General features: G+C 34.5%; 1 protein-coding gene across 2 annotated transcripts in view; it reads left to right on the top strand.

The window, feature by feature from the left end:
- rnf41 (ring finger protein 41) overlaps positions 1 to 12,974 on the top strand; it is a 28,459-nt gene that overhangs the window by 1,278 nt on the left and 14,207 nt on the right. For both annotated transcript variants that reach the window (XR_015522752.1, NM_213516.1), the window contains 2 exon segments: positions 5,553 to 5,651; positions 12,389 to 12,504. Coding sequence is in view for 1 of the 2 variants with exons in the window: in NM_213516.1 (NP_998681.1) it covers positions 12,415 to 12,504 (90 nt within the window). In the remaining variant the exon portion in view is untranslated.

The raw sequence follows: 12,974 nt of genomic DNA, 5'->3' as shown, positions 1-12,974 counted from the left end.
CACGTTTAGTCAGAGATTGATGAATTAACGTTTACTATTTGTATCTCTATAAAATCTGATAGACAACCTATAAACATGTTTTCATTGCTTTCTGTCCTATTTGCAGTGCATTTCTGTATTTGTATGTGTTGTGAGTATTTTCATCCACGCGTTTAGTCAGAGATTGATGAGCTAATGTTTACTATTTGCATCTCCATAAATTCTATTTGGTTATGCCATGGTTATAGATTTTGGTTATACGATTATAGTCTGAGAAATAATCATGGTTTCACGGTTATCACGATTATTATGCATTTGTAATTTCAAAACAGCACTAGTTTAGGAAATCACATGACAACTCCTTATATTTTAAAGTTGTATTTATTGCTGCTCAGTAACCAAATAATACAGCACATATTAATAATAAAAGCAAACAATAGTCCATTTCTCTTTGGACTTGAAAAAAGTTTTTGGCATTTAAACCGGTAAACATTTTACACTGAATATAATATGGGTATTGGCCTATTGTACAAGCTTGGAACTTTAAACTAGCACACAATTGGCATAACTTTGTTTAGTTGCTGCAGATTTGTTCTGTGCAGAGACGCGGTATTGAGAACCCTTTACGATTAATTAACCGTGACGAATTAAAGCGTAGTTAATAGTGGAATCGGTTAATTATTGCATCCCTTAATCTAATAAATAATCTGTAGAATGTTTGGGGTCCCCCCACACAATTTTGTTGTGGTCTGTGCTATACGCAGTGCATTTCTGTATTTGCATGTGTTGTGAATATTTTCATGCACAGCAATCTATAAATACAATTAAAAAAAGATTAAATTAAATTAGTTTTTTTTTATCATTTCTAGAGTCTTCAAGTACAGTAACTGAATGATAAAAATAAAAACTATTCAATAAAATTAATTGTAGTACCTGAATGCACTACAAATGTAGCACCCTGTACCTGAATGCTTTTAATATCATTATATGATCACAGGCATCTAAAACACATACAAAAGGTAAGTTATAATACAAAATCAACATTGCATATACTCATGACGATGTGACTATTGCAAATGATCACATTGCAATAGGGATGCTGAAACGATATATTGTGCAGCCCTAACATATATACACACACACACGCACACAGATTTGGAAAAAATATATTTGGTCACAAATAGATACATGTTTTAATCAAACAGTTTATTTTTTAATTTTTTTTTATTGAATGAACTACTGGTAAACTGTATAAAAAATGTCAAATTATAGTTTTATTTAGAATATTTATTTGGAGGAAATTACAATGGGTTAATATCTAAAATATTTCATGTTTTTATTTTTATATATTTTATATTGATCTAATGTCATTGTAGGCAATTACTTGTCAAATTCATAAAATGCATGTCACTAGTTGCTAGTATGTTGCAAAGTAAAAGTCAAACTAACATTTAAATTCAAACACATAACAATAATTGGCAAATCTAGGGAACCGATCATAAGAGGTAATAAATAATAAGTTATTCTATATTTTTTTCGATGCACTATATATTACAGGCAGATCAAGTTCGTTTCTTGTTAAAAGAAATAAAAAAGAAAAAATAATTATAGCAGATGATTAATAAATAAGATTAAGAATAATAATGTTTTAAAATATTATTTAAAAATATATATGAATAATTGCATTTTTAAATACTTGTTGTGCCCTATAGGGATGACTGTGACTCTTACATGCTTTGGGTTTCGGGGGTTTGTCAGACTCAGATCTGTCATCAAAGTATCAGACAGTTATTTAAAGGTAAACATGTTTTTTTAACGATCATGCATGCGTGCCAGTCGGCTAGATGTTTATTGAATAAAAACAAGGAACGCCATTGCAGAAATGGGGGTTGAGGGGAGAACGTTCTGAGCCACCCACGCTCTCCCCCGCCGTCTGCTTAGACAAGCTAAAATTAGGTCACCACCAGCCTACCGGGACACAACACCACCCCTCAGAACTGTTATGAACTGGCAGAGATGCTACGACTACAAAACACAGCCAATTTTTTGCTTTGGTTATGTCTTTTCGGAAACAATGAGAATTGATCTGTGTGCTTTCTGGGTTTTGCTGTTTTATGTCTTATCAGAATCCAAAGGAAAATGCAGTGCTTCTGGATTAAAGTGCTTTTAACACGGATCCATCAAATATGTCTAATCCTTGTTGACCACATCTGCTTTGTTTCTGTAGGCTGTGAAAAAGTGATAGTGTCTAAAAACACTCAGTGAAAAACTCATTGCCATAATGCTAGAGTGTAATGATTGGATACAAGGGTGTTGCTGAGCAGTTTCTAGGGATGTGCTGTGCAGACAGAAGCCTGTATGATGATTTGGTCCTTTTTTATGGCTCTTTTTATGGCGTTTTCACATTTGGCAGGTTTGATTAAAATACTTAACTAAGTAATGCAATTACTTTGCAGCTCATTTGATTAAATGGTTAGCTCACCCAAAAATAAAAAATTCTGTTGTTAATTAATTACTCACCCTCATTCCAGTCCCCTGAGACGTTTGTTCATCCATGGAACAAAAATTAATATATTTTAGCTCTCTTATCCTCTGTATACAGCATTGTTCATGGGACATTCAAAGAAAAATAATCAAAAAGCATTGTCAACATTCACTGTGACTTCAGTGGTTTAACTGTGATCAAATGAAGCTCCAAGAACACCACCAAAACTGTAAAAACAACTATGTTCACCAGTGCCTTCTGTATCAGATCAGGGTGTGTTTTCTGCTGTTGTATTTACAGTGTTGCTTTTTGGGGTACAAAAGTGTTTTTGGAGCTTTGTATGATTACAGTTGCACCACTAAAGTCACATGGAACATTTTGACAATGATTTCGGAGTTAAAACATCTTAAGACCATTGCTCTCACTGGAGGAAATATCTTAATAAAATATCTTATATATGTCTAAGGTAAATGAAGGTCTTAGGGGTTTGAAAAGACATAAGAGTAAGGAATTAATTACAGAATTTAGATTTTTCCTGAAGAAATTGGAGTGTTAGTCTGCTTCAAACAAATGTGGTGTTGTTCGACTGAAATATGTATGCAGCACAGACCAAACACATCTAAATAAACCATAAACAGCACACAAAGCTGCATTTACACTGCAGATCTTGATAATCAATTCTGATTTTGTGACTCCGATTGTTTTGGATGTCCGGGGTACATCATCTTTTAAAAGTATCCGGTTGTCTGCATTTACACAGCAAACGGCAAAGGTGCAATGACTAGAAAAAAAATGAGCGTGCGCTTACTGACAGCTAACATAAAATTGCACTCTTTTCTCCACCCCTCTATTTAATCTGTTCATAGGGTTAATTTTTTTTAATAATTCTTTTTGACAAGTTGTTTTACTATAGTTTATGACAGAAAAGTTCTCATTTGGCCATCTTCTTTTTATCTAGGCCTTTTTAAACCAGTATGCATTTTAATGTGATGTCCATGGCGTGATTTGTGCACGTGATGTAAGGCAAGGCAAGGCAAGTTTATTTATATAGCACATTTCATACACAGTGGCAATTCAAAGTGCTTTACATAAACAAGAATAAAAGAAACAAGTAAAAAATAAAAAATAAAAACAAATAATAAAACTGATTAAAATAAATAAAAACAGGTATGCAATAGTTTTATATTAGTTTTTGGTGACATGGCGGATATTGCAGTCTCTCACTCTTGTTAACATGTTTAAGTACTTGTGCTACAGGACAACATAAAAGTTTTTTTAGTCCTTGTGTATGAGATTTAGGGTTTGAGACTTTGCTAAAGTGTGTTCTGAACTGAAAACGTCAGACTTGACATAATTCGTTTTTAATGATATGCGAAAATCCAATATACCGGCTTACTCTGCATACATGAGGGCATAGATCCAATTCATATTGGATAAATTTTCACATATGAACAAGGCCTGAATCTGATTTGAGTAAATTGGAATTCATGTGATTATTTTTTTTTCTGCTTACACGTCCATTGGCTATATCTGATCTGTTTCACATGGGAGAAAAGAATCGAAATTCAGTCACCATGCAGTTTAAATGCAGCCAATGTCACAAGATGCAACTAAAAGGGGATGGGTTCTGTAAAGTTACCTATATGACCAGCATTACTGGACTGAACCTGAACACCGATTTCAGGGTCTCACTTTGGTGCTATTTAAATGCATCAGCTATCAGTTGAGGTAAGTAAAAGGAAGTAGGGCTGGGCGATATGGCAAAAACGCAATCTCGATAATTATATTCTATATTGAACGATATTGATATATAAATAAAATCAAAGTGAAACATTCAGTTTGGAATAATGTACTTTTGTTAACTGTATGATCAAAAACAAAAGAGTAGTCTATATTAAACTATTTTTACTGTAGATGACAAAACCATACATAGATTCTGTGTGTAATTAAATAGTTTGAACATTCATTTTTTTGACATAGTTGTTAAAAGTTTGCAAAACCAATGATTGATGTGTGTGATCGACCCCTTACAGATTTCTAAGCTATTCGTGAATTCTCAACTAATAAAAATACCATCACATTTACTCACATTAAGGCATTCAGCCCATACATGGCATTGTTTTGCATGTATCTGTAATGCCCTATTCACACGGGGCATCAGCTTCAATGCTTTTCACTCACTTTGAATAGGTGTCATCAGGCATTGCCGAACTGCATTGTGGATCTGTTGGTTCGGAGGCGTTGCTCGCTGCAGAAGTTAGGACTTGCTCAACTTTTTGAGCGCCGACAGAAGCGTCAGCCAATCAGATTGCTGTATGCAAATACACCAGCTCAGACAGTGGCCTATTGCTGACTAATTTCATTGGCTGACGCTGCTATGACGATCATGGCAGCCCCAACTTCAGACACGCCCTCGATCAAGAGTTGACACTGAAGCCTCGTGTAAATGGGGCGTAATAAAAATGTGTCAAAGTATGTAATTTGTAAAAACATAGTTTTTTAGCTTTAGGTTTATCCATAAAAACAATAGTGTAAATTCTAAATGAATCAGTACAAGATTAAATGTATAATTTTAGTTTTACAGTTCAGTTCAGAACACACAGAATCTGTGGGGTTTCTTTGACTTGCAGTTCTAATTTCTGATTGGATGAGTCTCTTTTGAGTCCTCAATTCTAAATCGCTTTCATAGCACCGCCTACTAATGACCACCCATATGCATTGCAAAATGAACACATTTCATCACACCATCCAACCCTGCCATTAATTGTGTATTTGCTTGTTGTGCTTTTACGTCATCAGCCTCTTAAATGAGCTGCTCTTAATTCGATTGCAGTGCATCGAGGCATTAATGGGTTTGGATTTCCACTTAAGAGACAAAGTGGAAGGAAAAAGCTTCTCCATAAGCTTAAATGTTGACGTCCGCACTGTACAAAACCTCTTGACTGACAGTAAATATGCCAAAGTGCTCTGAAGCTGCAAGGAAATGTTTCAAACAGACATTTTTGATCTTAATTAAATTGCTTTAAAATAAATAGCAGTGTATTGATTGCATTGTAATGAGTGTCTTGTTTTTGCTCTCTTTCTTAAGGGGGATGGTCGGTCTTGCACTGTAGGAAGATCGCCGTGTCCACCTGACACATGAGGACGTCTCATTGTACGGGGGTCATGAGGGCTGTGCTTTAGTAAGGTATGAATGTTTAACCTGATTTATTGACAGAAAATTGACTTGTACTCCATTAATACCACTGTGCAAAACCTACTCGCTCTGATCATGAATATTACATTGAAGTCAGTTTTGTACACAATAGCTTTTGTTCTCTTTGGTTTGTTTTGACACAGATGTTGTTCCACATGTATAGATTGGTGTAAAGAGTTTTTAATCTACAGCATAATAATTGAAAATATTCTGGTTAAGAATAGCTTACTTGTATGTTTTATATGCTTGAATAGTATTTGATTTATCCAATTGATAATGTCAACACACCTAAGTGAAAAATATAGCACTGCAATCTTTGTAAATTGTAATTATTTTAGGGAATATGTGTACATTTTGTAATGATAATTTCAGTTTTCCTTAAATGGGCAATTCAACCACAATTAATTTCCTTACCTTAGGCTATGTTTACATGACAACGATGTAACCAAAAATGGAAAAGTTTTTCCCTTGCATAAAAAAAAAAAAGTTGTTTATGTTGTGATAATATGTAATAATGTCCTATAGTCATTAATGTTATTCCAGGCCTATTAGACATTAGGTAATATTTGTAACCGAATTTTTTAAATAAACTTTTTAATGAATCTTGAAAGGTTTCTGTTATTATTGAAGGTCCAGATAACCCAAGTTTTTATAATCAGAAAGTTTATAAATGTCTATCTAAAGTAATCTATATTAAATATCTAGGGCTGGGCGATATTGTCTTTAAAAAAAAAAAATTATTTATTATTTAAACAGATTTTTCCCCCACTAAAAATGATTGAAGATTATTAACCTATATAATTAGCATAAGCATATCATAATTATATAATTATTATATTATTAACCCTGGTGTGGGAGTCACATGTTAGAGTGAAAAACGATTTTCATTCAAACAAATCGATGTAAACTTCACACTTAAGTTAATTGATAAAATCGATTTGTCGCCCAGCCAATAATCCATTTTGGAATATTAAGCACTAAGAAATTACATACTTTTAAATTAACAGATTTAATTTCACAGTTTGATGCAGTGCAACAACTGTGGTGCCTTTCACAAAGAACGTGTCTGTGCGTCTGAAGAAGCAAAAAGCAATGCTCAGGAGTGTTTTTGCCATGTTGTCATTGTCATGCCAACTTGCAACCCCATAAACAGAAGTTCGCAATACTAGTCCCACCTCTGAGTACTTCTGATTGGTCCCCTGCTCTGGAACAGCTGTGGATAAACATATTAATCGTTTTATCTTCACATATCTTCTAAAAACAGTGTGCTGCAAAAGACGCGAGTGTATAATGGTCATACACAACCATATATATCTGCATTTTTTTTCACATAAACTGTTCCTGTTTATGGTAAAGATTAAAATCATCGGCATGTGCTCAAAAATGAACGTTTTAAGCAGCAATTAAATTATTTGACCAGTAGGTTAACTAGCCATCAAAAAATATGTTCTTTAAAAGTGACGCATCTAGCAATGAAACATTAAGTTTTATGAGTGAATAACAGAATCATTTATTGAAAATGAGACCAAAAATTAATATAGGTTGTAGAGCTGCACAATTAATCGAAAAAAGATCGCGATCTCAATTTGACCCCCTAGACGATCTTAATCCAGCATTTCTACGATTCTGCCAATCATATTTTCAAATTCAGGAGAGAAGCAAAGGCGGCTGCACAAGTCTTTTCATTGTTTCACATACATTGCTCAACGACATGGACACCTCCAAATGATGTTAAAAGAGTCCTATACTGTATTTATAAGGTAAAATTCACCTAAAAATGTCTTGTCTTCATATAATGCTGTATTCGCGGCCGGGAAATCACACATTACGGGAACTGCTGACTGTGAGCTGTTATTACAGACAGGGCGGGCGCGGGCTTTACTTAATAATAGATGTGCGCGCGTCTACTTTAGTGAACAGAACATGCAAATGCTGTGAGTAACAGGTAATACAGTTGTTAATAATATTCAGTTTGTGGCACAGAGTGATCGTTTGAGAGCCGTGCGAGAAGTATGAACAGCACACGGCAGGGAAAATGAAACCGAAAGTGTGCACATCATTTAAATAATCATATTGGATTTTAGAGTTATGATTTCGACAAGCGAACACACAGTTAATAAATGTATGCAGTGTCAGTAAAACTACTCTAGCCTATATAACGTTGTATACCAGTGAATGAAATGGTCTTATATTGTTGTCACTGACTCATAATAATCTCAATAATTAAACATCAGAATTATTATAAGTAGAATAGAATTATTTATAGAAACCAGTAGACCTACACATAATATTATTATTTTTGTTTTACCATATGTTTGGGAAAAAACAATAATAATTGCTGACTCATATTAACCTTTTTTTTTATATCTACAGAGTCGTGAGAAAATCGAGAAAATCTTTATTTTAAGCAAAAAAAAAATCCGATTCTCATTTTAGCTAGAATCGTGCAGCTCTAATGGGTTGTACAAATTTTAATGTTGGATTTCTACATTTAGTGCTGTCAGCAACAGTAGTAGTAACAGTGAATTTTTCACATTACTAAATGTTTCACAATTTACTTTTATTCAGCTGATTATTTCTTCGTTTTGTTTTATAAAACAAAGTTTCTTGCAGTACTGTTTTTGTAATAAATAAAAAGCAAATGACATTTCTCTTCCTCCTCCTTTTTGACTGATCTGAAAAATGGTTCGATCTGTGACTAAAAAAACCCTAATGTGATCTGAACCGTGAGATTTGTGATCCGTTACACCACTAGTAGTATACTTACTAGTGTAGTAAAGGCACTTTTAAAAACAGACAAAGTATTTTAATTTTAAGGTGCAATTTTAAACCCTTTTGTTTTTACTGTGTTACATCAGATTAGAACAATGCTATGTCTCACTGATTAATCGTTACCTTCCATTTTGCTGTTTTACAGAATAAAATAAAGTCAGAAAAGAGATGAAATTTCCATCCTTTATCTTAATGCAATCTCTAGGTCTCTCAAAATGGTTTCCCATTATGCAGCATTACTAAGTGTGCCACTACACTCCACAGTGGACCCATATTTCTTGACGGCACATTAGTAATCTCATACCAGCACACACACAAACACGCAGCCATTGCATTTTTTTTTCATTTGAAAGAGCTGCACAGACCCAGCGTCTCTTCAAAGAACAAAAAGAAGGTCACCTTTGTACAGGAAGTACGATCGTGTTACATCTGTATTGTAGCAGGACTTTGAGTGCTTCCATGTTCAGCTCAAAATGCCATGCTCATTAAACCTCTATCAGTTTACTTTTAGTGCTACTAAAGGGGTTCTGTGATATTTATCCTGAAACCTTCATCAGAAAGTGTTATTGGCTTGTCTCCAGTCGTGTTTTGGCCATTTTGCATCATTAGTATCCTTCTCAAAGTAAAATACTGTAAAAGGATTCTTTTAATTAGCTAGTTGATGAAGTAATGACTATTTAGTGTCTTTCTGTGTGATCAGCTGTAATTCTGGAAGTAATTAGAGTATGGTTTTGGTATACATCCATATTGTACAGTAGGGCTACACGATTCTGGCTTAAATGAAAATCACGATTTCTTTTGCTTAAAATCAAGATCACAATTCTGTAGATGTGAAATAAAGGTTTATATGAGTAGGCTATTATTATTGTTATTTTCAAATGTATGGTAAAACAACAATAATAATATTAGGCCTATTTGTGTAGGTCTACTGTTGGTTAAAATGATACCTTTTGTATAGACTTGGAATAGTGGGCTTTCACAGTAAAGATATTACATCAGAGCTTTTCATAATTCTATAATTGAATTATTCTGTTTGAGACAGATCCTTGTCTTTTGTCATTGACAACATTTTTAGACCAGTTTTTTTCACTGGTAAAATGAGACATTTGTCATTATCAGATTCCCTTTATATTCAACATCATATAGGCTAGAGTAGTTACTGACACTATTAAACATTTATTCTCATGTTAGTCACACATTTATTTTATGTTTAACCCAGGAGATTATTTTTCATCTTTCATTTAAAGCAAGATAACTACTGATCATCACCATACAAATTGCAACTGTTCAGCATTTTTAAGGATGCAAATTAGGCATTATTTTAATAAATATACACTATTTTGCTTAAATATTCTGCAAAATTTTGAACATTTAATAAAGTCTGGTTTAAAAGCATTTACATTTTTTTTTACATTAGATTCAGTGTTTTAGGAATGATTTTGGCTTGGTTTTGTCTTTTTATCATTGCAATTCAGAAAACAGCCATTAAAACATGCATTTTCACATTTTTTGTTGGAAAAAAGTATCATGTGCAGGCCCGGATGGGCTAATCGGGAGGACCGGGAGAATTCCCGGTGGGCCGGTCCGTTTTTTGGCCGCGAGGGCCGGTGTCCCTAGCTCCAGAATCTGTTGCTCTCAGCAGTCACACTTTTTAAATTAATTTATTTATTTACTTGACCACAGTCTTCTTATTCATTATTTTAGCGCAGCTCTGCTCTTTTTATATATGACCAGCCTGCAGGTTAATGATGATAAAACTCAGATGAGTCACTCTACAACGTACAGCTCTTGTGGTCCAGTGGATAGCACGTTAGAGTACGACGCCGCCGACCCGGGTTTGGTCTGAGTATGATATATATATATATTTTTTTATTGTTAAGACATTTAATACTGTTAGGGTTGTTGAACATTTTAAGTTATAAAGCAGCTGTTTTCTCAAAAAATGACATGATAGTTAATTAGAAACTGAATTGGAAATGACCTTATTTTAATATAGTCAGTCGTGAACTGAGGTGAGCCGGTCTGAGGCTTGAAACTCCAGGGCTGAAAAGGAGTCCCACTCCGGCCCTGATTGTGTGTAATAGGGCTGGGAAATGCAGCAAAAACATTATTAAGATATCATGTTTAATATTATTTTGTATCGATAATTATTGAAAATTTGTTAACAATCCATTTAAGAGTCTTAGGATTTAACTTTATATAACTTTAACCACTTTATATTAATTTACCAACATTGCCAAGGTAACTAGTTTTAATAGGCAAAAACTAAAATATTTAAACAAACATATATAATCTCTTCATAACAAAATACACATAAGTGTTAAAGAGACTCCTAAACTTGAAGAAAATGTTATGAAGTGTGTGCAATGGTAAAGTAAACGCAAAGAACAAATCTTAAACTCTGTACACAAAACTAATCATGATAATCAAATCTGAGCTTTCAAGTAAACAAACTAACCATCATTATTCAAATATATATTACAACATTAAAAACAGTGGGATTATTATAAAAAAAAGCTGTATGACTACATTATCCACTATGCCAGTGGTCACCAAACTTGTTCCTGGAGGGCCGGTGTCCTGCAGATTTTAGCTCCAACCCTAATCAAACACACCTGAACAAGCTAATCAAGGTCTTTCTTGGAATACTTGAAACATCCAGGCAGGTGTGTTGAGGCAAGTTGGAGCTAATTCCTGCAGGGACACCGGCCCTCCAGGACCAGGATTGGTGACCCCTGCACTATGCTAAAGAATTCTGTCAGGTGAGGTGCTGGTGGCTGGGACGCACAAGAAAAGAAACCAAAAAGCCAATCTGGAGACATCCTTACATTCTTTTTTTTATTTACAATCTCCTCACTGCTGTTATACGGCACTCATTTTTGCATATGTTGTTATTCTGACCTGATGTGGCAGACAACCCAAAACTCACAAATGAAAAAAACTGTGAACGTGTGGTTTCCCTCACCATTTTCAATGGGCTTTGTGCTCTGCGCTTGTGCTCTACTGCCTAGTCTTTATGTAACTAGGCGACCATCAGCCGTTTTCTTAGAGGATGACAAACAGACAGATCATTGCTGCCACTCCGATACAAAATTATGGAGAAAAGTAAAAAGCACTGCAGTGTTTGGATGACCTCTGTTTGTCTGAGGTAATTAGTCTACCATTATTACTGAAATGTGTATATTCCATATAAAGTGTGAAGCAGATTTGTTAGTTCTACTTACACGAATCGCTGTGTGCTCGCGGCATTAATTAGAAATGAGAAACTTGCACCCTAAGCTTACTGGCATTCTTTCCTAGGCGTGTAATCAGCAGCCCCATTTTAATAAAACTATTAGCGTTTCTTACCTACACTTCATACCAATTTTTAAAAATCTTTTTTATCGTTGTTGACAATGTTGTTCTGTCAATAAATACTGATACTGTTTTTATTGCCCAGCGCTATACAGTATATATGTATATAGTCGGCACATGATGTATGAACATATCTCTGTAGGAATCTTCAGAATATAGGTAAGAATAATGAAGATTGGATTATGTAAATACTACTAACGTGTAGATTTACGTCTCAGTGCAGGAGAAATAAAAACTCATTTTGTGAAAACCACCTTTTAAAATATATATTGTAATTGAAATCTACAAACACAAATTGATAAAGTGAGATGAATGACAGGTGCAGGAATAAATCTGTTTTGCCTAGAGGGTCTTAAACTTTAAATTTCTATTAAATAAATAAAAGATGCTGCTTTGGTTTCAATGTTTTTAAGGCCCACACTTTCTTGCAGTTCTTGTGCTATTTTTGGTGTTGGCTGAAAAATAGCCCACAAATGCTAGAAGTTTTCAATTTCGTTTTGTTGTACATCCAGTTCTTCTCATGCATTTCTGCGGCAGGGGATCTGGCGGGCAGCTGAGCGTATCGTTCTCATGACACACTCCTCTTGCTTGTTTCATTTCAGATATCAAAGGGTTCTGGTAATGTGCCATGGGGTACGACGTCACCAGGTTCCAAGGAGAGGTGGACGAGGATCTGTTATGTCCCATCTGCAGCGGGGTGCTGGAGGAGCCAGTGCAGGTCTGCATTTGTTTTCATTCAACATCCTAGAACACCTTGAGAATAGTGTCAGAGGCTCGACCTCTGTCGTGTCATTATGGGTTTGTGGTTCTCGCGTATCATTTCTCTGAGACCATTGAGCAAATGAGTTTCACAAGGGAGTTGTTTTTCTGTAAAAACTGCCGGTGATGGGGCAAGTGGCCAAATCTAGGCTATACCAGATAAATACTTGTTCACACACATTGTATTTTTATATAACTATTTGTATGAATTTCTTAATAAGAGACAATAGGTTATATGCAGAAGTATGTGGAAGGACTTTTAATTTATGAGTACTTGCAGTGAACTGTATGCAGTTACAAAATTGGCATGTTTAAGGTCTGTTTTCTTTAAAAATCAATCTTTATTGCTTGATTGATATACAATATAAAGTGGTCTCAGAATGTACAAGAAGAACTGCATTAAATTACATTTTTTCTCCGCCATGTCTT

Source organism: Danio rerio, chromosome 23 (genome assembly GCF_052040795.2).
Source record: "Danio rerio strain M-AB ecotype USA chromosome 23, GRCz13ab, whole genome shotgun sequence".
NCBI classification, from domain to species: Eukaryota; Metazoa; Chordata; class Actinopteri; order Cypriniformes; family Danionidae; genus Danio; species Danio rerio.
Note: the sequence above shows the minus strand (reverse complement) of the source record. Positions and strands in the feature narration are given on the sequence as shown.